The 25,033-nt window shown below is 32.0% G+C and overlaps 1 protein-coding gene across 2 annotated transcripts; it reads left to right on the top strand.

Annotated features, from left to right (window-relative positions):
* Positions 1–5,273: 5,273 nt before the first annotated feature.
* LOC143224245 (dihydropyrimidinase-related protein 5-like) lies at positions 5,274–24,501 on the top strand. 2 transcript variants are annotated; one of them, XR_013013287.1, is made up of 3 exons: positions 5,274–5,523; positions 12,693–12,831; positions 23,384–24,501. XR_013013287.1 is itself a non-coding variant. In XM_076452662.1 (3 exons), exons 2-3 carry the CDS (start codon positions 12,748–12,750, stop codon positions 17,393–17,395), a joined length of 165 nt encoding a protein of 54 aa, XP_076308777.1. In that variant the 5' UTR covers positions 5,274–5,523; positions 12,693–12,747; the 3' UTR covers positions 17,396–17,581. The 2 variants fall into 2 exon arrangements, 1 of the variants encoding a protein (XP_076308777.1); XM_076452662.1 differs by lacking the exon at positions 23,384–24,501 and adding an exon at positions 17,315–17,581.
* The last annotated feature ends 532 nt before the right edge of the window (positions 24,502–25,033 follow it).

Genomic DNA, 25,033 nt, shown 5'->3' on the forward strand with positions numbered 1-25,033 from the left:
ACAAATCAACAATTCACCTAGTTTGTAGCAAAATACTTCAAGTATCTCAAAGACATGACATCTGGTTCTAAGAAAACACGTTCTAATACACCTTCCGCTACAGCTGCTAAGAACACGTGGATGTATCCTAGTTTATTCTTATACTACATCTTCTTAGAATTTCAGCTGAAATGTAGAAAAAACATGTCGTAAAACAAGACGTTATTGAGTTATAAATTTGTAGCAAGAAAAATGTTTTTTGAAACACTAGTAACATTACACTATCGTGTAATAAGAAGATATAGAGGATTAATTATACATATAAAAACAACTTACATTTGCAAATGCGTTTAGGAGTATTCATAGATCAGAAAAACGCTGTCCAAGTAGACATATAGCACATACACTGCTGGCCAAAATCATAAGGCGAATGGACATGAAGAAAAAAATATGCGTTTTGCGTTGTCAGACTGAACCATTTATTTGGGTATATTTTCGAAAGATGACAATAACAAAAACAAAATAAAAATAAAACTATTTGTAGCATTTAATAGCTGAAATGTGAACACTATGAAATTATACTAAATTCTAGCTGGTCAAAGTTTAATACCATACTGAAACGAAGCGTTAATCGGTAAACAGGTAACAAAATTTTGTCATTTGTGTCCAAGCATTAGCGTTGCCTTGCCAACATCTCCCACTGATATCTCCTGTGTTACATGGGTAAAAACATGGAAAAGGCTAACAGAGTTTGAACGTGGCAGAATGGTCGAGTTGCAAAAGCAAGGGCTCTCTCAACGTGCCATTACTGGTGAGATTGGGCGCAAGATAACTGCTGCTGTAAATGTCTTTAAAGACCCTGAGAGACACGGAACGAGAATTTCAAGTTGTCGACCTAAGAAAACTTGTCGGCGTTGAGCAGGAAGATTCGACGGGTTGTCCGGCAAGACAACAGTCGATCGTCGAACCAGATTAAGGTCCTTATGGACGCAGAATGCATCTCGAGAACAATAAGACGGCATCTACGAGTGAAAGGCTATAAAAACCGTAAACGTCTTCAAAGGCCACGCCTTCTTCACATCACGAAACAGCTCGGTTAAACTTTGCTGAGAAGCACCAAACATGGGACGTAGAAAAGTAGACGAAGGTTTTGTTCTCTGATGAGAAAACATTTAACATGGATGGTCCAGATGACTTCTAAAGTTACAGTAGCGATAAGGATATCCCATCGGAGACATTTTCTACACGACACAGTGGAGCAGGTTCCATCATGATCTGGGGTGCTTTCTCCTTGCATGGAACAATGGAGCTTCAGGTTATACAGGGGGTCAAACAGCAGCTGGCTCCATTGGTATATTGGAGAGAGCATCCTTATTGACTGAAGGCTCTCGCATGCATGGAAATAACTGGATCTTTCAGCAGGAGAACGCTGCAATCCACAATGCCTACAGGACAAAGGACTTTTTCTGACGAATAACGTGATTCTTTTGGACCATCCAGCGTGTTCTCTCGAACTGAACCCTATTGAAAATGTTTGGGGTGGATGGCAAGGGAAGTGTATAGAAATGGACGTCAATTCTAAACAGTGCATGATATTTGTGAAGCCATCTTCACCACTTGAAATAACATTCCAGCCAGCCTTCTGCAAACGCTTATATCGACCATGCCCAAGCAAATGTTTGCAGTTACTCGCATTGACGGCTGTGCAACTCACAACTGAAATCTCTTGTTGGACATTTCTTACCATTTTTAAAACTTATTTTTGGTGTGATCTTAAACTTTTGACCAGCTAGTATTTAGGCTAATATCATAGTGTTCACATCTTCACTGTTAAATAAAAAAAAGTTTTTTATTTTTATTTCCTCTTTTCTCATTTTCATTTTTCTAAGCTCTACTCAAATAACTGCTTGAGTATAACAACGCAAAATTCATAGTTTTTTCTTTACGTTCTTTGAACTTAAAATTTTAGCCAGCAGTGTACGTACCTAAATCACGATTCATTACATAATTTGATTACAGACAAAGACGGTTTGTAGCTGATGAAATACGTGACCAATTTCCCAAATAGTGGGTTACAATATAATTGGTGTGATTTTTAAGTGAAATAAATGTTGAATTAGAGTATCTCTTATATTCATAATAGGAACGAAAGAGCTTGCATGGCAGAGTGCATAGGAGAGTAACATATCTGAAACCACACTCAAAGGCTATCTGGTTCTTTTCTTGAAAAAGATAACAAAAACTGTAATAATAACGAGCATTTTATGCACTTCTACAGGACTTTAGTAAGTCTGCTTATTCGAAGCTACAGTACGTAATTTCAATGAAGGTACTGATCTGTGTGGTTGGGTGAGACTGACTTCTTTGTGTCATTAGTTTATTTTACTTGTAACTCACTTGTTCTGAGAAAAACCAATAAAACAGATACAATTCAGCGTCCCAACAAACTTTTCTTATGTGAAATATATAACGTTAATAATATTGACTATTCTCTTATTTATCAGCATGGATATCAGCACTTTTCTGGAAACCTCATAAAAGATATCCTGATAAAGCCTACATCTTTATTTACATAAGCCACGCGTTTCGTTTTACTTACGATCATGCCCCTAGTTTAACAAAATATGCGTCCTGGTTAACGAATGAGTAAATAGTTGATATAAAATTATTATTCAAAATGAATGAGTGTTTCTATTTAAATAGCTGGAGTTTTTTTTATTTACAAGCGTTAATCAAAATTATAGCCTCCTAGGCTTATAGTTTAATAGTTGTAGTTGACTAACAATATTCTATTCTGTCTCCAAGCTAGCTGCTGTAATACGAATTACACAAGATTCTAGAATGTTCAATAATGTTCGAACACGCTAGCGTATACGTAAAACAAATATTCTTGATTCTTACTCTCAAGAATGTTCCACAAATCTAGAGAATAGGCAGGACATGCACAATACACATCCAACAATATACGACATATGCGTCAAACTCAAACACACCTATGTATTAAAATAAACTTAAAACGATAAATACGTTATAATTGCAATTTACAAAAACAATATGTTATGTGCTAGGACAAAAATGGACGGTGGCGGCATTTGATTGAGAACGAATGTACGTTTATTGATCCGTACAATTCTACTATGGATAGACGTTTTGATGGAGGTAATGACAAATAATAAAAACTGTATTACAAGCGAGCAAATAAATTTAAATATTTATTGTGAATTAACATTCACAAGGGAAACTTGTTACGTCTCTGAAAACCCTGAAAACAGAGAACACTAAAGGAGAAATTCGCATTAGGTGCCTCAGTTTATTTATACATCAGTGTAAGTCATTGGTCTTGCAAGATTCACAGCTATCGAAACTTTAGTAATAACTGTCGTCGCAGAAAAGCCTATTGTTTAAATTAAATAAACTCTGAAATAACGTCCAAATAAATGGAAATAATCTTGCTAAACTCAGTTAACAGAACTTACTTTTTAATTGTTTATATCCAGATAAACACTGAATAATCACAAAATTCCCTACAATTCTTTCAGCTCTAGGTTTCAAATGAGCCCAATAACTGTGCAACCAGACTCAAGATATTTTTTAAACTGAATGGAAAGGGTCAGATCCTTTTAGCTTTCTCTGTCCCAAGCACTAAGAAAATATACAGTTAAAAATAGTCAAGAGGCCCAGGTTCTCTGTAGTTAACACTACAAAATCACAAGTCGATGAGTGATCAAAAACATCAATACTTAGTCTTTTCTAGGATTTTATGCTTAAAAATAAACAAATGATTCATATCAATACAACAAAAAATCATTTATTTTTTTTTAAATCTTTGAAGATACACATTTGATTTCTTATGAGTTGCCACATTATATTATAATGTTATATTGGTTGAGACGAGTGGTTCCAGTGAATAAGACTTAGAATTATTGTATCTTTTTACTCCATGTAAATTATCAGAGTAACAATATATATAAATTAATCGATGATGTTATAATTATAAAATATATCAGTTGCAATTAAACAATTAAATCAACTCTATATAATAATAATGAAGTTAAAGAAATAAAAACTTTCATAATGAGACCCAAAAATTGTTTTCATTGACAAATTTCGTAATGACAATGTCTGTGGCAAAAGCTTCAAATTGCGTTGTATTTACCCGTTTATCAAATATGACCCAAATGCAAATGTAAGACGAGTCAACAGTTGCGAGAATTAGTTAAGGTTTGCATCTTCTTTGGCAATTTTATAAAAGTAAATAGGTTAACAACTCGAAGTTATAATGACGTTTCTATCTAAATAAAGAGGCTAAAAGATTTAGGTATCTTTGATTTCTTTACCAAAGTAAATAATCTAAGGGACCTGTGTGTCTCTAAGTATTCTATTAAAGATTAAGAGATCTAAGCATATCTGACTGCTCTATCAGTGTAAGTAAGTTTAAGAGCCTAGGCGTCATTGGCTGCTTTATCAAAGTAGCTACGTTAAAGGACTTAAGTCTATCTGACGTTTTATGAAAGTAAATAGTCTAGGGGACTTAGGTGTCTTTAACTACTCTCTCAAATTAAAGAAGTTATGGGACCTAGGCGTACTTAGTTGTTTTATCATTATAAGTAGTTGAACTTAAAAGATCTGAACATCAAGGATTACTCTTTGGAGTAAGGTATCGAAATAAAACAATCCAGAAGACTGAATAATTTGTTTGATAAGCAACTGACGGAAAGTGACTTGCGTATCTTTGTCTGGTATATCATTTATTGAAGTTTACCACCAAACTATGTTATTTGCTTTGATCAAACTTGTTATCTAGGTAAATGAGAGTTACATATTATTGAATAATAAACATGGTAATAAATAAATTTTCTTTACTCTTTATTACAAGGTTCTGGCGTTGCCTAGTGGTTTAAGCATCGGATTGATGATTCGAAAGATTCATGCTAGAGATAGAATGCTGCTAAATACGCTTTGCATGTGAAATAGGGATGTATTGGGAGAATGATAATCAACCACACATTGGGCAAAAACACCAGTGAATAGTTCCCTTACCTATGGAATGCAGTTTAAATTAGTGGCGCATAATTTTATTTCCAATAATTAATTTAAGATATATCTGTAGCTATATTCAGACAAATGTTCTATAGTTTTATGTAGCTGTTTTGAACATAGTTAACGATATCCGTGTTATCTGGATTGCAAAATGTCATTAATCTTATTACTTACATAAAGTTTATATAGGACAATTGCTATTCCCTACAAGATTACACAAGTTTTTAACCTGTGAGCATGTATCTGTTCTTTGAGCAACATAATCCGGCCTGAAGGGGTGACCTAAACACTTGTACAAGTTCGTATAAGTCGAAAGCTCCGTTCTTTGTGTGTATTATTTGGGTTAATTTTGAAGTAAATAACTAAAAGATGGTGAGATACGTCACCAGTACCCCGTGGACTAACGAGAGACACAGTAGAACATTATTTTATAATTCGACCCTTGAATGCGCGAACATTTATTTTCTTTAAGATCGGGAAAAAAACCCAACCAATACTAAAGACGTAAGTACTATTTTAAATATATTGTTTAATTTGTTGACTTGTCTTATTTGTTGTTGTTTTTTTCTATCCGTATTTATTTAAATACTGTGTATAAAACTTCCAGAACTTGTTGTAGAACTTGTAGTGCAAAGATCATAGCTTCTTGTCAAATATCAGTGTACTGATTATCACACTTGAACCTTGAGCTTCACAGGTCTTTGTCTGGTCGTTTAGCTCATTGCATACATAAAATACCATGTAAGTGAAAAACAAATTTGGTTAAAGTTAGAAATAAATACATTAAGCTACCAAATAATGTGAAAACTTGTAAATGTATTACTGATGGTACAATGAAAAATATAGGAAATATTTCTTAAAAGGTTTCTTTTTGAATATGTAAGACTCATGAAATTATCCCTGGAATGTTAGATGCAGAACATTAATAGTTGATAATTCATCATTACTTTCTAACCTTCTTTTCTTTCAGACCTGGTGCATAAAGCGCTCGAATTAAGTTGCTGGTCGCGAGTTCAAATTTATTCACCAAGCTTTCATGCCCTTTGATTCATGGTTGCATTATAATGTGACCAACAATTTCACTATTAATTGGTAAAGAGAAGTCAAAGGGATGGTGGTGGATAGTAGTGAAAAAGTATTTTCCTTCTAATTTATCACTTCTAATCTGGTGATGGCTAATGTATAAACTTATAAACATTTTTTCGATTTTTTTTCTTTTATATATTGTTCTCGTTAAAATAATAAACTTGGAAAATCATTGCTGATTCTTAACAAGTATTTTACAAGGTATAACATTATTTTAGAATTCTCTTTGAGAATTTCTTCGGCTTGCACAGAGATAAAATAATAAAAAAGAAGAGCTTGTCTTCAAAGCGGCTATTATCGCAATGCCAATTTTATAACACATCGTCCTCTTGGAAAGAAAGACAAAAGTGTGTACAAAGAAATTTAGCCATATCTATTAGTCCTAATAATGACACAGATCAGGTGGTTAAGGCATTCAACTTGTAATTCGAGGGTCGCGGGTTCGAATTCCCATCACACCAAACATGCTTGTCCTTTCACCGTGAGGGCGTTAAAACGGCTTGGTGAATCCCACTATTCGTTGGTAAAAGAGTAGACCAAGAGTTGTGGGTGGTGATGTCTAGGTTCCCTCTAGTCTTACAATGCTAAATTAGGCACGGCTAGCACAGATAGCCCTCGAGTTGTTTTGCGCGAAATTCAAAACAAAAATAATAAACCTAATAATCACACTTAAGTTCCCACTACGGAATTAAATCAGTGTAATAAGTTATACCATATAGTTCTGATAATTAGCAGATACTTTCTCAATCAGTGTAATAAGTTATACCATATAGTTCTGATAATTAGCAGATACTTTCTCAATCACATCACTGGTGCTAAAATTAAAAATTTCCAAGTGTTGAAAAAAGTTAAAATTACATTGCAGAAGAATGACAAGACGAAACAAACATTTGTAACAAATTAAACTGTCGATAGAATTATTAGTCACAAACTAATGAAATGGATGAAAACAGTTTATACACATGATTAAATATAACACAGAGGTTTTGTTTTTAACATAATTCTTGAGCGTAACGAATCCTACGTACACTATGACACTTAGTTATCTATGTAATGTTACGTACGCAGCATATAGTTAAAAATATGACACTTTATTAGACTACCTATTTCAATAAAACATCAAATAACCGCCTAATATTAGCCCAAAAGAATAAAACGGTAATTTAATATTCTAAAATATACTGTTTTCGAAGTTCCTAATTTGTCGTTTCCGATCAGTGACTACAATATTTGAAATAGTAAGATATTAAATAAGTAATTACTTTCTTATATCGTTTTTCATATTTCGCAGAATAAAAACGAACTTCACAGTTATTTGTTATTGAGCAGATTCTTTTTAGTAAGCTACACAAAGGGCTATATGTGCTCTGCCCACCACGAGTATCAAAACTCTGTTTTTGGCGTTATAAGCCTTCAGTTATCCTAGTGTGTCAGAAGTAAATTTTCAAACCAACAATAATAAAATTTGGAGTTCGGTTGTTAAGAACAAATTATTAATTAGATAACCCTCGTGTAGTTTTGCGCGAAATTAAAAAAGAAACAAAGAAACAATGTCAAGTGTAATAACACTAAAGAGTTGTGCAAAAACAATGGATTGTTATGCGTTATACGTTCTCAAAATTATGTTACTGTACCATACAAGTCTGTTCTTATTTTAAGAATTCATTAGTTATGAATATATGTTGCAATTCAGTAATATCCAAGTCTGTAGGTGGGGCAAGTTTTTTTTTGTTTTTTCACAGATAACTAAACAAACTAAAATGCCTGCATCCATAAAAATGAACAACTTCCTTTGTTTCTTATTATAAACACTTCGTAAACATTCAAGACATGTCTACTGTTATTTGTTTTTCTGTTTATCTTTTAAAGTTTCTACTAACAAAAAGTTATTTAAAACACTGTATTTTAAAGTAGAGATATCTTACTGTATTATCTATGTTTTAATAAAATGTAATTACTGGTTACCATGATTTTTCAGTTAAGCTTTATTATAGACTTATACTTATAATACTGAAGTATTGTGGTATCTTGAGGCACGTTTAGTTATTTTCTATATTTCAAGGAGCGAAAAATACATGTAATAAAATATTGTTACGTACAGGAAATATTCATGATATAGGACTAAATGATGTGCAGAAATAACTAAAGCATTAGTAAAGCTTGGCCACGAAAAGAATGTAAATTAAATAAGGACCAATGAGACTTTTTTCAGTCTTGTAACTATTGTGTTTTATGGAACCCAGCATCTGATAGTGCAAATCCGCAGAGATACTACTGCGCCACTGGCGGAATAGGTCATTTTAAAGAAATATTAGTAAAAATGTATTAACAAAAATTCTTCTTACGTACTTTGGAAAGAGCATAATAGGTTCCTCGATTAATTTCCAATAGTGTAATTTTTGAGTATTGTGTCTGGAATAACAGATTGCCTTTCTTTAATTTCGATTGATATATTTTTTTAATTTTATTTATCTAGCATCAGTGGTATCTTGATTAACCATAAACCTTATGGTTGACAAGATGTTATTAATTTTACTTAAAGTTAAAATGAAATCCCTGAATTCCAGTAACTAAAGCGCGTTGAGAAAGAAGTCTTTCTATCCCTGATGAAGAAAAGTCCATTCTTATCAATTTTATTTTCTGATATTAATATCAATCCTGTATTTTATAGAATTTCATGGTCAACTTAATTTGGATATCCTATTTTATTCAATATATATTTTACCACATTTAATAATAGATATATTGGTATTTTTACTTAGAGTTTTTGGTTCTAACACACCTTACATTTAAAACCTGGAAGAAGAGTTATAATTGTTAAAAATTGTGCACGAACTTGAGATCTAAAATCAATAAAAATTATCCAAATTTAAATCAAATTCATTTTTACGCTTAACTATAAATATTGGTGGAAATGTTGAAAGAATATTGAAACTTTAACTTAACGAGATATGTTACACCACTAGGAGTAAAAAAGAATATGAGACTGAAAATTAACACGATTAGCTCAAATACAGAACCGTAGATTATTATAATTAAAATTTATTTGCCAAAAATTATTAATCTAAGTAACGAAATGCAATGGCCTTAAATTATTTAATTAGTTACAAAGGTCCAATTTGATTGAACTCCATTAAGATCAAGCTTTTCTTACATCTAACCACCCTACAAAATAATAAAGTGTTCTCTTCTCTTTTCCTGTGCCTGTAGAATTATTATAAATAAAAGTTATTTTTTAATAATTTAACTAATTACCTATTATATAAAATCATTCTTTAGTGCCCTCCAGTGGAACATTCGTCAATCCGCAGACTTAAATTTATTGTGTCCACTGCGCCAAGTTGAAGCATGATTTTTAGAGTTCTAAAACTGTAAGCGTAATACTGTACCATTGGTGAACTCATCTGCACACTATTTCAAACATTCTGACAAAGTTTTGTGTTAATAAACTACTGAAGGTCACCGCATATTACACAATTAAAATAAGAATTAAAGTATGCTCCCATAACTAATTGGTTTTTAACGGTTAATTCTTCCAAGATAAATTTTAAACAACGATAGTTTACGACAAAGAACTTAAAGTACAAAAGGACGAGCGATTTAATCTACTGATTGTTTTTTTTTTTTTTTTTTGAAAAACTACTACATTTCTTATTGTTTAACATTGCTTCGTGGGTATAAACATTAAATTTACAATTACTTTATTCTAAAACGCTCGATCAATAGTGTATGTTACTTTTAATTACGCTGTTTTTCTACTCATCATCACATTCTCTTAGTTCACACGCGAATGTTTCCAGTCTGGTCGATTTACAAAATGGTTTGGAAGACATTTTTTGCGTAAAACACAAGAAGAACACACAGACTGTACCAACAGTGAAAAATTATCTTTGAAATCTTTAAAGCCAATCATCACTATTGACAAGAACACTTGGCTAAGTATCTAGTAAAAGTCGAGTACTTTTGACATAACAGTTTGTGAATAGTATTAGTGACATGATACGTTCAACCAATATCGGTAGAAATAGTTATGAGAAGAATTCACTGTATCCCAGTGTTGCTACCTGCACTAAGGACGTTATTTTCCTATGCAATCCATTGTTGGCTTAGCAGTAAACATTCGGGCTTACACTTGTAAAAATCTGACTTCTCTTCTTTAGATTAACGTAGTGCAGGTGAGTCAGTCTTCAAGCTTGTGTTTAAAATAAGACAAATACATAATTCTCGAAACAGAAGTATTTCACAACAAAACTAAAAGAAAATTTCTGAGAAGCTATAAATTTAATAGCTTCATTGTTAATTCTACAAGCATTCTCGTTAAAGCTGTTATAATAATTGCCAAGGCGGTTTTATCTCTTTCTACATATTTAGGGTTGTTGTTTAAAAACAACTTTACCAAAATAATATAATAAAATAACTGAGAATTGGATCCAGGGTTATTCTTAAACAAATCACCGAAAAACAACAATATATAAGGATGTTTATATTTACATTTATTTAGTGCCTTATTTTCTTCAACTTCACTTCGGACAGAAGTCACCTTCCCACAACTGAATGCACAAAGTGAAGGGTGATGTAGATGCGGGACATTGTGGGCTTGAGCACCCACAATTTATTTTAATATTATTCAATCTTGAGCATTTTATTAATATTATTTATTTGTATGAATTTGGTCACGTAAGATTGGTGAAAGGATATTAAGACTGATTGACGGTGTATCCCTACCACCATGTGGGTCGAATTTCCGCATTCAACTCCAAAACTTAGGGTACCATTTATATTCCGCATTATATATAACCTGTACCAGGGGGATCCCTTTCATTTGTGCAGCGTTTTTAGATTTTTGTTTGGGGTTGTTTTTTTTTATTAGAAAAATGTATGTAGTCAGTTGTGAAACACAGTGTTTATATCGAAAATAAAGAATCATTCCCAAAGATATGGAATACACTCTTATGACAGTAGAACATTTTAAAACTTGCGTCGCACTAAGCAATAAATAAACCACAAAATAATAGCTCGAAAAGTTAATCTAATTGTTTTTAAAATACTTATATATAAATTTTACAAAACGTAGTAACAAGTTCTTAATGTTATAAAAAAGAAATATCTGATTTCGTACCTGGGCGATAAGAACAAACTCAATAATGAGGGATAGGCAAAGTTCATTCTTATCAGTTTTTGATCCCTGACTGTAATGCTCAATGTGCGACTTACTGATTCAGTACAAAACTAACCAGTCTCATGTCAGGTTTGTATCTTATAAATATAAAATATTTAGGAACCAAGGTTCATAATATACAAGAGTGAAGCATTTGTTTGATGCCAACGTAATAAACGTTGAGAATACGAAACACATACGAAGTAGTGGTGAAAATAACTGTGTTGTTACGTGGTCAGGTGGTTAGAGCGCTCAATCGTAATCTGAGAATCGCGTGTTCAAATCCTCGTCACACCAAACATGCTCCATTTTCAGTCGATGGGGTATTATAATGTTATGATCAATCTTACTATTCGTTGGTAAAGAGTACCCGAAGAATTGTCAGTGGGTGATAATGACTAGCTGCCTTCCCTCTAGTCTCACACTGCTACAACTCGTGTAACTATGCGCGAAAAAAAAAAATCACTGTGTGACACAAAGAAACCCATAAATACTCTCTTTTGTTTGATATTAGACCGGCATTGCCAAGTGGTTTAAGGCGTACGACTCGTAATCTGAGGGTCGCGGGGTCGAGTCCCTGTCGTATCAAACATGCTCGCCCTTTAAGCCTTGGAGGTGTTATACTATGGCGATGAATCCCACTATTCGTTGGTAAAAGAGTAGCCTTAGAGTTGGCGATGGATGGTGATGAATAGTTGATTTTCGTTCGTCTTACATTATAAAATGAGGGACGGCGAGCGCAGACAGCCTTCGTATATGTTTACGCGAAATCCAAAAAAAATTATCTCGTCTTACACCCCAGATAAATCTCGTATAGATGTGCGCGAAATTCAAAACAAACAAATAAATGTACGTACTGAAACGTGTAAATTTAGATTAAAATGTTCAATGAACGTAGAAGTAGACACTAGCTTTGTCGAAAGAATACAGTAAGGAAGTTTTATTTTCAAAAGTAATTACATAAACGTGTTTGATTGAGAGGAATAGTTCTATACATGAATAGAATGATGAGGCAGAAAACTTGAAACCAAGTATCATTTTTCCTATCGTTTTTAGATTTGATATTTCAGGTTTGAGTTTCGGAGTTTATACCTTTTCGAGGTATAAAATGGTTTAGTAAAAGCAAGAACTTCTTCTGTACTGTAAACTTACTAGTATTTACATTAATATTTTTTTCTAAGGTGCGTGTAGCAATTTCCTTGAAAATCACACTTTTTTGAAGTTGATTTTTAATGTAGCGTACAGTTATAATACTTGTGTATAATAGCTCTGTTTTTAGTTATGATTTGCAGACACTGTTGAACAATAATAGCATTCTCAATGGGAAGAAAAGATTTACTTACTAAATTTTCAAAAAGTAACTTTTTATCATTGGTTAATGCATATAAAAAGATGTAACATAACATTATTTTTCTTTTCTCTGTACTAGTGAATTACAGCTGACAGGTTCAGACAACTGTACGTTTAATGCCAGTCAAAAAGCCATGTGTGCCAATGATTTCAACAGGATCCCACATGGTATGAATGGTGTTGAAGACAGATTGTCTGTAGTGTGGGAAAAAGTAGTGGTATGTATCATTTTCAGTTCATGAGTTAATATCCTTTTGGAATCCTTTTTAATTTATTACTTAATAATGTAAAGTAAATAAATCTAATATAACCAAAAAACTGATGATCCACTGTTCAATACCAAACAATGCATTTGCACAATCTGACATTATTATTCACATATAGAAACTGACTTAGGTTACTAAATCGTGAATTTAAAATGACCTTAAATTTTAAAACTCCTTATATATTACAGGTCTGGAAAAGTATATACAGTATTGTTGTAACAGTGAATAAATATTTTCTTTCAAAATGTGAAACAGTGCAGTTGCATTGCATTTATGATGCATTTTCATGTACAAAATTTAGGATAAAAAATGATATAATTATATAAATCAAAACGAAGCACACTGTTGGATCTAGAATGGAGGATGAGAGATCCAGATAAACAATTATGGAAATGTGCTTATGGCACTAGCATACTATTTCTGTAATAACATGACTAATGCTTGCTTATCTAAACAGGGTAGGCTGTTATGGTACCCATGATACAATTATTTTTTCTGTTTTAGCCATGGAATAGCAGCTTGTAAAAGGCTCTGAATTTTAAAGTAAAATCTTTTAGTTCAGAGCTCTCATCTTTCAACTGATTTTGAGATCTAATTACGGTCTTGGAATTGGGAGGTCAAACCCCTTAGATTAATGTCTTTGACCATGCCCAAGGTTTCATAGATTAATTGACTCTAATACTGCCTAAGATAATTTATATTTAAAGGCAGGCAGGGAAAGTTCCTAATGAGAAATAAGATTGAATCAGGTATACGAGCTGTTGGTAATCACTGGTGCACAAAAATAGAGGCAATGGAGAAAAAGTCTTGCAGATTAATTGACTTTAATTCTTCAAAAAAGAATTTGAAATTCTATGATAATTGAGGATTCCATCTTCTTGTATATATGAAGAACTTACAGTGATATGCAATATTTTATGCGTGTATAGAAAGCTATTTGTAAAATAATAATACTTTCTTAATGTTTTTAAAAGTTAATATGATAATGATTATATATTTCAAAACATTTAATACATTAAATGGTATCTAGCAACTGTGATATATGACAGTGTCGGGGTCTTAAGTGTTATATATGTATAACTAGACAGTATAACTTGGATGATTTTTAGTTGCTCAAAAAAAATGAATACCATTAACTTTATTTACATAGTAAATGAGTTCTTTCACCAAAATGAAAAATACCTAGTATCTTTTTATATTATTCAAGTGGTCTAATTTTAAAGTCAGCTCAGAAATTAGGAAAAACAATATTCATTTTATAAGAGAAATCTTTTGATGGTAATAAATTTATCTTGCAAAGTTTGAAGACCATTAGTGAATTAATAATAATAAAACTATATTGTCTGTTGTAATACTGTATTAACAATATAAAGGAACACCTTTTTATACCTGTACTAATTAATAACCTAACATCTAACTGCAATGCATAAGTTATTTGTTGGTGCAAATTTGAACTTGAACAAAACAGAGAAATACCAGGTGATCCATTGTTAGAACTTCTTTTTTTTTTCCAACAAGAACATCTGACTGTGTTTTGTTTTTATACAATCGCTTAATTTACGAATTAAGACAAGAATTGAATTTCGGGTTAATATGATAGAAATATTAATTTATCTTGCATACAAAGACATGTTCATATTCATGTTAAATTGATGTTTTGTAAAGAAAAATTAATATTCTGTGATCACCAGTTTCTATTACTGATTAACTTTTGTTTTTCAATGACAATTCTCTACGAAGTATTAAAGACGTGTATGTACTATTCTAGAGTAATTTTAACAAGGAGATTTAAGTCAGTTTATTAGTGCTATATTAGGACTTTGAGTTTAATATTATACTATGTAATATATAAAAGTGTAAAAGCAACCCTTCACTTGTATGGAATTAATACCTGCTGAATGAAGATGTACTGATAAGCTAATTATGTTTGATTTCTTATAGACAGTAGCCATAACATTTTCACTGTTTAGAAGTAAGATGTTACAAGAAGAAAGATCACTGATTTTTAAAAAGAAATTTAATGAAATATCATTGGAGGTGCTAATTTGAAATATTGGTTCAGTCATCTAAAACTAACAACTCTTTAGTTCATGCAAACTTTAATTTAAAAGATCTTATAAAACAAGACAACATATCAAGCTTTTATGTATATCACCCATGACTTTTTCATGAGATTATCAGTACAGGACATATATCTGAAGTATTCAGAGAGATCCATGCTGCTGGACTTTATAAATGGACTGCAACCAATAAAGGAGCTAATCACAACTGAGAATGTAAGTTGTATATTCCACAAACATTTCAACTGGAGTCAAAACTCTATATAGCTATATGAATCTATGTAGTCTTCTGCCTCATATGAACATATTTGGGTTTCATGAAAATGGTGAAACACTGAATCAAACATGGTAATCTCCAACATTATCTACACCAGAGATGTAAGATGTATACTGTAGAAACCTTTATATTGTCCAATCATTTCTTCAAACTGAACTCAACCAAATAACAGGGAAGTTTTGATAAACCTTCTTTAGAACACCAAGGGCTATCTCCCACACCTGACTGTTTTTGGAGGAATTATGAATATGGTATGTAGATGTATTTAAAAGTTAGCTGTACTCCTGTGCCATCACATATGAAACCAGAGAGAAATAGCAGTTGTCTGTAATTTTAATGATGTGTAATTCATGGCTGTACAAACATTGTTAGTGGATAATGAAATGTCTTTTCCAGCTCAAATATTATGTTACTGTGATATAAAGAGTTATCTTAGAGATCTAGCTTTTTATGAATAAAGCCACTAAGGTAAGTGTAGGTCATTGTGTTATCTGTGAATTAACATGCTGATTTCTAAATTTGAGTGCAAGGAATAGTTATATGCAACTGAACATGAGGTGACGGTCAATTCCAGTATGCATTGGTGAAAGAGTAACCTAAGAATTGGTGGTGATAAGTAAGTATCTTAAATCTAGTCTTAAACTACCTAATTCGGGATGACTAGTGCAGAGAGCCTTCATGTGACTTTGGACGAAATTCGAAAAAAACAATTGAAAGATATTTTTTTATCTCAAATAATAACAAAGTTATTCAAGTTTCATTTTGGTATATTAATTTTTAAACACCCTGTACATGAATTTTAATAGAGAAGGAATGAGGTTATTCAGGTACTAGTAATAAATTAACTGTTCTAGAATAGGAGTGAGGTAATAGAGGTGCTAGTGATACATTAATTGTACAAAAGAAGGATTGAGGTTATCCATGTATATTATGCTAGAGACAGTAACATATTATAAAACAAGTTAAACCTATTTAGTTGGGCTTTAGAAGGTTTTACTATTATTTCCAAGTAATCTGAAAAAAACTTATCATTTTGTTCTGTGTCGTAAGTTTAAGTATGGTTGTTATCTGGCATTGTGAAATGGAAAACATTTTTAGTCGTGAAAATGACGATAGTTAACAAGGAGTGATTGACTCAAGATCTTGTTTATAAATACTTGTTATGAAAGATAATGAATTTTGACATATTGTTATGAAACTAATAGATGATTGCATTAAGTGAGTGCTTTTTTTACCTGGATCTGTTGCACTAGTGTGTTGTTTATGTAACACTCAAATTACTGTAAGCCACATTTTATTTTCCTGTCATCGTTACGACTCTCAACAACAGCACTATTTTAAACATGTTCTGTCCCAGGGTTTGTTTGTGACATTGGACAGTGTTATTGGTGATTGTGACACTGTCCACCTTGATAAAGTTTTTAGTTTTTTAATGACCATTAAACTTTTTAATCTCATTTAAGTGTTTGATATTTATTCATTACACCTTTTTATTTGTGGTTCCCTTTTAAGAGTCTCAATCTCAAGTTCAATTTGACATTGGAAAATGGCCAAAACATTAAATAACTCGACACCAGGACTGGACTGGTCAACTTCAGGTGACGAACGCTGCTGTTTGAACTATCCGTTTGAACTACCTGTTAGTCGTCCTGGCGAGTTGTTATTACAGTTTTGCTGCATGTCTTTTAACACTTTTATTATTTTATCTTTTGATAATAGCTGTTATGACAACTAAACCCAGAACCAGGACTGGAAAGGCCAACTTTAAGTGACTGATGGTAGTTCTTGTACTTACCTGTTATTCTTCCTGGCGGGTTATGATCATTACCATTATGTTAGAGAAAGTCCTTTACAACTTCTCTCACTCTGCTTTCTCTCCTAACATTGTAGACTAGGTGTCAACATTTTTTTTTACTTTTTCTGTTTTTCAATGATGTTTTGTTTTACCTTTATTCCCTTCTATGTATTTTACTACATTTAATTTATTTTTACCTTTTTACTGGACGTTATATTTTTGTCATGGCATCTTTAGAACTTGTTATACATTTTGAGCAGATTCTATATGTTCATATTGGATATTTCCTTCTGCTTCATATAGATTAGACAACCACAAATAGTCCAACGAGAACCACATAAAGAATCCACTAACAACATGGTAAGAGATGATATTGAACAATAGTTCAGAAGAACACTTTCTGTGCTCTAAGCCAACAATCAGAATTCCATTCCCATCCTCCAACTCGTAGTGGAGCTCGTAACCTTCAGGATTCAACTTTTAGTATTTCACGTACGGTCATTATCAATATTTAGTTGAAACTTTAGATAGATGTGAATAGTATTGCTTTTGTTACGTAAAGTAGCTCACTCTTGCTACTCATATTGCTATAGATATCCTTTTTAACAAGTTTTACCTACCAGTCAGTTGTAACATACAAAAAGTAGTCTAGGAAAATGTTCTTATTATTAATTTAAAATATTGGCTCTCATAAATAAAGCTAGGGCACATATTTAAATTGCTAGAAACTGCATAAGTCTGTCTTACTATTCTGCACTGGTTTCTTGATATCTATGCAATGAAATAGGACTTAGCATTGATTATTTTATAATCGATTATAATTGTAAAGATAATTATTTATTTCAAGGCTGTGTGAAAGATTAACGTATGGTTGATAATATAACACAAATGATCATTTTATTTATTATAAGAACTACAATTTTAGAAAAAGTTATCACAAAGTTCTTAGCTGAAGTTCAGAGACCAATGAATAATTGAGGCTCATTGTCGAGATTGTCAAGTTAAATATTCATTAAAGAATGAAAACCTATGACATTTAAATTAGTTCTATCACCATTGGTATTTTTTGTGCAAATGACACAAGGATTCATTGTCATATTTCAAAATTTATTAAATAGTTTTTGCTTATGTTGTACCAATTAGTATAGCATATAATCTTAGTTAATAATCCATATTTTAATAGTATTTAAGTTTTAATGTTTTAAATCTAAAAAGACTGTATTTAAAAAATTACATTTTCTCTGAACTTTTTCTGTTTTGTCCACTACCTCTCAAAAAAGTACGAAATTAAATGTAAATTACTAACTATAATATTGTTACTTCTCAGACAAACCATAATTGTTATAGCCATAAACTTTGTTTTATTACAGAGTTATTGAATAGAAAGTGAGACCCTCCTGTCATACTTTCTTTGAGGATTTGTTAGTAGTTCTCTCTTATGTTTAATTATATATTACCTTTAACCAAGGTGATGCCAGGATTTTCACTGCAAAATATTGTAAAGATTTACATACTATATTGAAAATTAGAAGTACTAAACCTATGAAGACTTCAAGAAGTTCAAAGAGACCATGTGGTAAGTCTAATTAATCAAACCTCTGTTAAGAGAGAGTTAACACACTGTACTCCTGGCAGACACCATATGAAACATTGATGTCATTCATAGTAATGAAACAATGGTGAAAGCAAAACAAATGTCAGAAAAGATTGAAATATGAGTATACTTTTGATCGTTAGGTGGCAAATTCTACAATTAAATATTTTAATTTCCAAATGCATAGAAAAACTATCACATATAAAATATATTCCATGAACCTCTTACAAACTTATTATGGATGAAATAAATTTATTCTTCAGAACAAGAATTTTATTTTTCTCTTTTCCAGTAGGCATGAAGTGTGCTATTCCAAAAATTTGGTGTGAACCCACTGACCACTCATGCAATTGCTACTTGTGTATAGGGGACCCTTTCAAACATCGGGCTGACAAGAATGTATCTGCTATCATGTATCTGGACCTTCCAACATCCATTGCCCCAGAACCACACCGCCCTGAGCTCCCTGTACCTACTCTGCTAGAGAGGAAGCAGCCATCCTCAGAAGATAGCACCAAATCAGAAGAGGAGGTAGACGTTGAAGATCCAGATTATAAGTTCAGACGCACAGCTTGTAAGAGAAACCATACTACCCCAACCAAAGCAACCTCAATGACTTGATCAGAGATCTTGGTCTAACAAATTCGACTGCCAAGCTTTTGACATATATGCTCAAGAAGTGGGATTTCTTAGATGAAAGTGTCCAAGTTGCAGGTTAAAGGAAGTATCACCCATATTTTTCCTCCTTCTTCACTTATCAAGATGGGTTCTGCTTTTGCCACAGTCTATCTGGTCTCTTCGAGGCAATTCGAATTCCCTGTAACCCAAACGAGTGGTACCTCTTCCTTGATAGCTCATTTAGAAGCCTCAAAGCTGTGCTGCTCCATTACGGGAATAAGTATTTGTCTCATTTGGTGCACCTCAAAGAGGAATACAACAGGATCAAGACCTTGCTAGAAGCCTTGACATATGATGAGTATGGCTGGGAGGTTACTGGAGACTTCAAAATGGTGGCATTCCTGATGGGTCTCCAAGGAGGCTTTACCGAGTTTCCATGTTACTTTTTTCTTTGAGACAGTAGGGACACTGCAGCACACTACAACAGGAAGCACTGGCCACAATGGACTGAGTTCTCTGTGGGAAGGCACAGTGTCAAGTGTGAGCCACTAGTGGACCTCCTGAAGGTGTTGTTCCCACCATTGCACATAAAATTGAGTCTGATGAAATAATTTGTCACAGCTTTTGATAAGGAGTCTACAATCTTCAAGTACCTTTGAGACTTCTTCCCTTAGCTGTCTGAGGTAAAGATCAAAGCTGGTGTCTTTGTTGGACTACAAATAAAGAAAATCCTGGAGTGCACAGAATTCCCCAAGAAACTCAGTAGGAAGGAAGTAAAGCTTGAGTCAGCTTTGTTGCAATGATTCAGGCCTTCTTGGGCAATCAGAAGGCTGAAAAGTATGTGGAACAGGTTCATGCTCTGGTGAAGAACTATGGCAAAATGGGCTGCAGGTTGTCCCTGAAAGACCATATCTTTGGCGCTCACCTTGAGAAATGTAAGGTGAACATGGGAGCATACTGAGAGGAGCAAGGCTAGTGCTTCCACCAAGATATATTGAATATTGAACGTTGCTACCATGGAGCGTAAGAAGAAGACATGATGGGAGACTATTTACATTAGTCGCAAATCTCAAAACTACTCATTTCTAAACATTTTTGTATAACTTTAGTATAAATACATGTAAATTTTGATTCATATGTTGTTTTATTCAGAGTTTATGTAAATGAAAATATGCAAATTTGCCCGTTTTTACATAGAAAATAGGTTAATTTCAAAATTTCATTATCCAGGCCACAAAGAGAAAATTTGAAGGGAATAATGGCCATTTTCTGTACTTTGAAAACGCAAGCAATTAAGAAATAACACATACCATGCAGGAACAAAATTTGTTACAGTGTAATCATTGAATTCATTAAAATACTATGCACTTTACTTAGGTTGCTAGAACGAAGGTAAATTTGAGTTTGAATTTGTTTAACAACATTTGTGAAGCTACATAGAACTATCATATTTGAAATTGTTTATCATTGTTGGTTAATACCTCATCAACGAAGCTTAATCTCATAAGAAATTTTCAGTGATGTAGTAGTAAAATTACTAAAGTAAAAAATTATTTGGGCAAATATTTATTACATCCTGTAAAATACATTTTTAACAAAATTTGAAAATTGATTTATTTATTGTGTGAATGTTTCATGTTTCGGTTTGTGAGAATAGATGAATGTTTTTTATGTGCTTCCTACACTTAGAAGACTATCCACATCTCATCTTCAAAGTTGACTGTGTGTTATTTTGGTGATTGCATGAGTTTTGGATCTTATATTCTTGAAAATGTGGAAACCAGAGAGACAAAAAACAGCTCATTTTGTTGGGCCCAGATTATTACCTGTAAACTACATGTATACATTTTGGACAAAACTGTGTAAGATCAAACACTTATTTGCCTGAGGTATGTATTTGACTACAAAGAACAGGAAAATAGAGCTCTTGGATTGGCTAAGAAGTCATGATATAATTTTCATGAAGTAAATTTTGGAATTTCTTAGATGACTTAACCAAATCCCAGAAATTAAAGAAATTGGTATTTATCGACAGAGGAATGATATATAATATTCCCAATGAATTTAAGCCTATGTATGGTTTATTAACAATTTACTACTAATTGCAATGAAACTGATTTATTAACCATCATCAGTGAATAAATGGTGCTCCATAAAGTTACTCTTGACCATATTTACTTTTAATTATTTATTTGATTTAGGAACAATTTCAGTGTAAAATATTTACCCCCCGGTTTGTTGCAGTATATTATGATGTTAGTGGTACATATTGTTTTAATTTGATAATTTTATCGTAGGTATACATTCATTACCCTTTATTAGAATTTAACTATATTATTATTTTGAAAAAACGTATAGTGAAACCAGTTGTAATGATTTAATAGATTATTGTACTTCATGTCAATACCATGATGTTTTGTATAAATTGTAATGTATCATGATGTTATAAAAACATCTAGGCTCAAGAAATCAATTTAACACAAAAATATGATCTCTGTAACCCAAATTTTCACATGAAGAAGAAAGGTCCATCCTTTATAAGCTCTTGGCTATAGGATATTACACTTTTATATATCGTGGTACTGTAATATTGTGATAAAGTATGAGGTATATGGTTTCAATATGCCTTAGCCTTGGTGTCTTTTAAGCAGATATTCCTAGAATAAGAGTGTGTTGTTAATTATGACAGAAACTGGCAAATTAACAGTTCAAAATTAGTGCTAAAAGAATCAAAGTTTACAACTGATATATTAATGTTATAAAATGTTAGGACAAAGTGTTGTCACTCTTTCTCATACCTAATAATAGAAATGAGGAAATCCTCAATAGCTGTAGCACTTGAAATTCTTTTAGACAAAATTAATGTGAGAACCTTTTTTCCCTTATCATTAGCTACACTTCTGTGTCCAAACACTGACAAGTATGGAATATGTACTTACAAAATTAAGTTTTATTACTTACCAGTACCTCTATTAGCTTAATATGAAATTGAAATTTATAAAGCAAAATTACAGTAAATTATTATTTGAAACCTTAGGCATAGTAAAATTCATCACTCAGAAGGGTTTGTCCTCCTGAGCTGAAAGTTTGAACTTGAAAAACGTGAAGAAAATTTATGAGCTGTTATACTGCAGCTAAATATTTTTTTATGATCTGAGTAAGTTTACCTTCATAGATGGGTTATGTTTGAAAAACATGGAAGCCAAAGCAAAGAGGGCTTTTGATGCTTTCGTTTGTCTACAAATAGATAAACGCTTTTAAAGTGATTCTTTCATGTGCAAATACAGCGAAGTAAAGTAATTTAAAGATTCATAGATTAAACTTTTATTGCTTTTTTTGTTTTTAATAGTGAACTAAAGTTGCAGCAGTATGCAAGTTATATATGACTAAGTACGAATGCATTTATGCAAAAAGAAAAAACGTGGCAAGTGATAAATGTTCATTGTTCAGCATGTAAGAAGGTAAATTATAGAGCATGTGTACAGTGAATTAAAAGACTGTAATGATATAGTTGTGAAATTTTTATTGAAGTAGTATTTGAGTTTTTTGTGAGAATTGTACAAGTGATGATTTATTTTAGTGATATTTCCTTTGAGATATTATTTACCTGAAAGGATGCCAAAGGCTATCTGGAGAGGTCACCTGTTTTACCTACTTGCACCATTGAACAGTAGCGTTAGTCAGTCAGTAGACTTTAAAATGTTGCCACATGAAGAATCATAAGCATTACATTTTTTTTCTCCCATGACATCAGTAAAACATGCAGATAGCGTGGATCAAAAGAAGAATTGTTTATGCTATTATTTATGCTATAACATAGCATAACATATTAACTTCAAAAGGAAGAAATAAAAATATTTTTTTTTACTTTTGGTTTTTATTTACTCTTGAAATGAAACACTTTTTTAGGGACCCTGCCAGAGTACATCTTGTAGACGTGTATATGTATGTATTTGTACATACATAATTATATGTTAACTTTATCAGATACAAACTGCTTGTCTAAAACAATGCTACAGTGTTTAGTTTTAATAGATGAATAGTGGTATGTAAAATATTATTTTGATGTTAGGATGATAGGATTTTTTGTTTTTTTAGTCGGTGTATTCTGGTAATTTAATTCCTTGAAAATGTTTATAAGAAAGGATGTTCTATTTCAGGAGCTCAGATAGATGATGATGAAAATCCTCGCTCTTTCATCAGAATCCAGAATCCTCCAGGGGGATGTTCTGCTGGGCTGTGGTAAATTCACTGTTTTATCACATCTTAAGTTGTGTATCTAATCCACAGTTATTTTTCTCAAACCATTTTTAATATGTTCTTCATGCAAAGCAAATATGCCTTATGGATATTTTCATTAAATAATTTCAGGAAAAATATCTTGTTGCTTTTCGAGGAGATGAGCAATGTTAAGCTTTACTTCAATAGTCAGTAATCATTGTAACTGAAGCAGACTTGTATGTGTACAATTCACAATGATGTTATAGATTTGCTGTATAATTAATCAAAGCCATAAAGTAAATGACATGGAAGGCGTTAAATGTGGACATGTCTTATATGAAAAAGTAACTGTTTTTAACTTTCTTTTTAGTTTAATAATCTTTTATAAATTATTTCTGAGTATCAAATTTTTTTGAGTTTATAACCCAGTCTTTAGTTGTTGTTTTTTTCTCAGAAGTTTAAACTTGATATTGCATTATTCAAGTTCGAGTTAAAATGCAAATGTTTTGATACACATGGGATTTCAGTATATGTGCATGTAACCATAAATGTATGACCATTTGGTTAGGGCATTTGACTTGTAATCTGAGGGTCATGGGTTCAAATTCCTATCATAACAAAACATGCTTGTCTCCTCAACTGTTGGTAAAAGAGTAGCCCAAGAATTGGTGATGACTAGCTGGCTTCCTTCTCGTCTTGCACTGCTAAATTAGGGACAGCTAATACAGATAGCCATTGTGTAGGTTTGTGCAAAATTCAAAAACAAGCAAGTAACCATAACTATATTTTATTCTGTGTATATTCCACATATCTTAATCAAACTAAATTGGTGTAGATTTAGGTTATTGTGATTTTTAAGTGATTTCTGAATTGTCAACTAATTTTGAAATGTTATATTGTGTTTTGATTTCTTTTTTCTGTTTTGCAAATTTGTATTACACTGCCAGATTTTGTAAAATAAACCTTTTTAATTTTATACAATACATAACATTGTATCAGGGTTTATCCTTTTTAAGGTATAATCATAATATCTAGTCATGGAGCAGTTGAAATTCCAGTTTTCAATATGTCTAATACGCTCAGCTTTATTGGAAATATTTTTTGTTTAACTTAAAGTGACTTAGATGGTTGCTTTGTTTTTTTTTGGTTTTTGATACTGTTACTGATATTAAAAAATTTAAAATCTAATGAGCCAGCAACAACTGAACTGATGGAAGTTAACACTTTCAAAGCAGTAAATATTAGAGAACAAAAATATCATAAAATTTAATTTTTTTCCATCATAATTATAAAAACAACTGAAACTCTTATAGACCAAAGTTTGAAGTTGTACAAGTAATAATAATAATATAGAAATTACTATTTCCTTCTTTTCTACTTTTAGTTTTGTGTTCCTGAATATTAAATTTATAAAGATTAAAGTTGTGTGAAATTCAAATCAAACATTTCATAATAATAGTGGATATGAACTGAAAGATAGGTGCATAAAAACATTGAATCAGAGCAACATACAGTTGTTTTTGATAGAAGAATGAATTTGTTTGTCCATATATGAAAATTTATACATGTGGGAAAACAAAAGTGATGTG

The sequence above is a fragment of the Tachypleus tridentatus genome, chromosome 8, assembly GCF_004210375.1.
Source record: "Tachypleus tridentatus isolate NWPU-2018 chromosome 8, ASM421037v1, whole genome shotgun sequence".
NCBI classification, from domain to species: domain Eukaryota; kingdom Metazoa; phylum Arthropoda; class Merostomata; order Xiphosura; family Limulidae; genus Tachypleus; species Tachypleus tridentatus.

Excerpts from the sequence above, each read along its gene's own strand:
- LOC143224245 (XM_076452662.1), top strand. The coding sequence starts at position 12,748 with ATGTGTGCCAATGATTTCAACAGGATCCCACATGGTATGAATGGTGTT. Across the intron at positions 12,832-17,314 it reads TAGTGTGGGAAAAAGTAGTG|ATTAGACAACCACAAATAGT; the intron begins GTATGTATCATT and ends TGCTTCATATAG.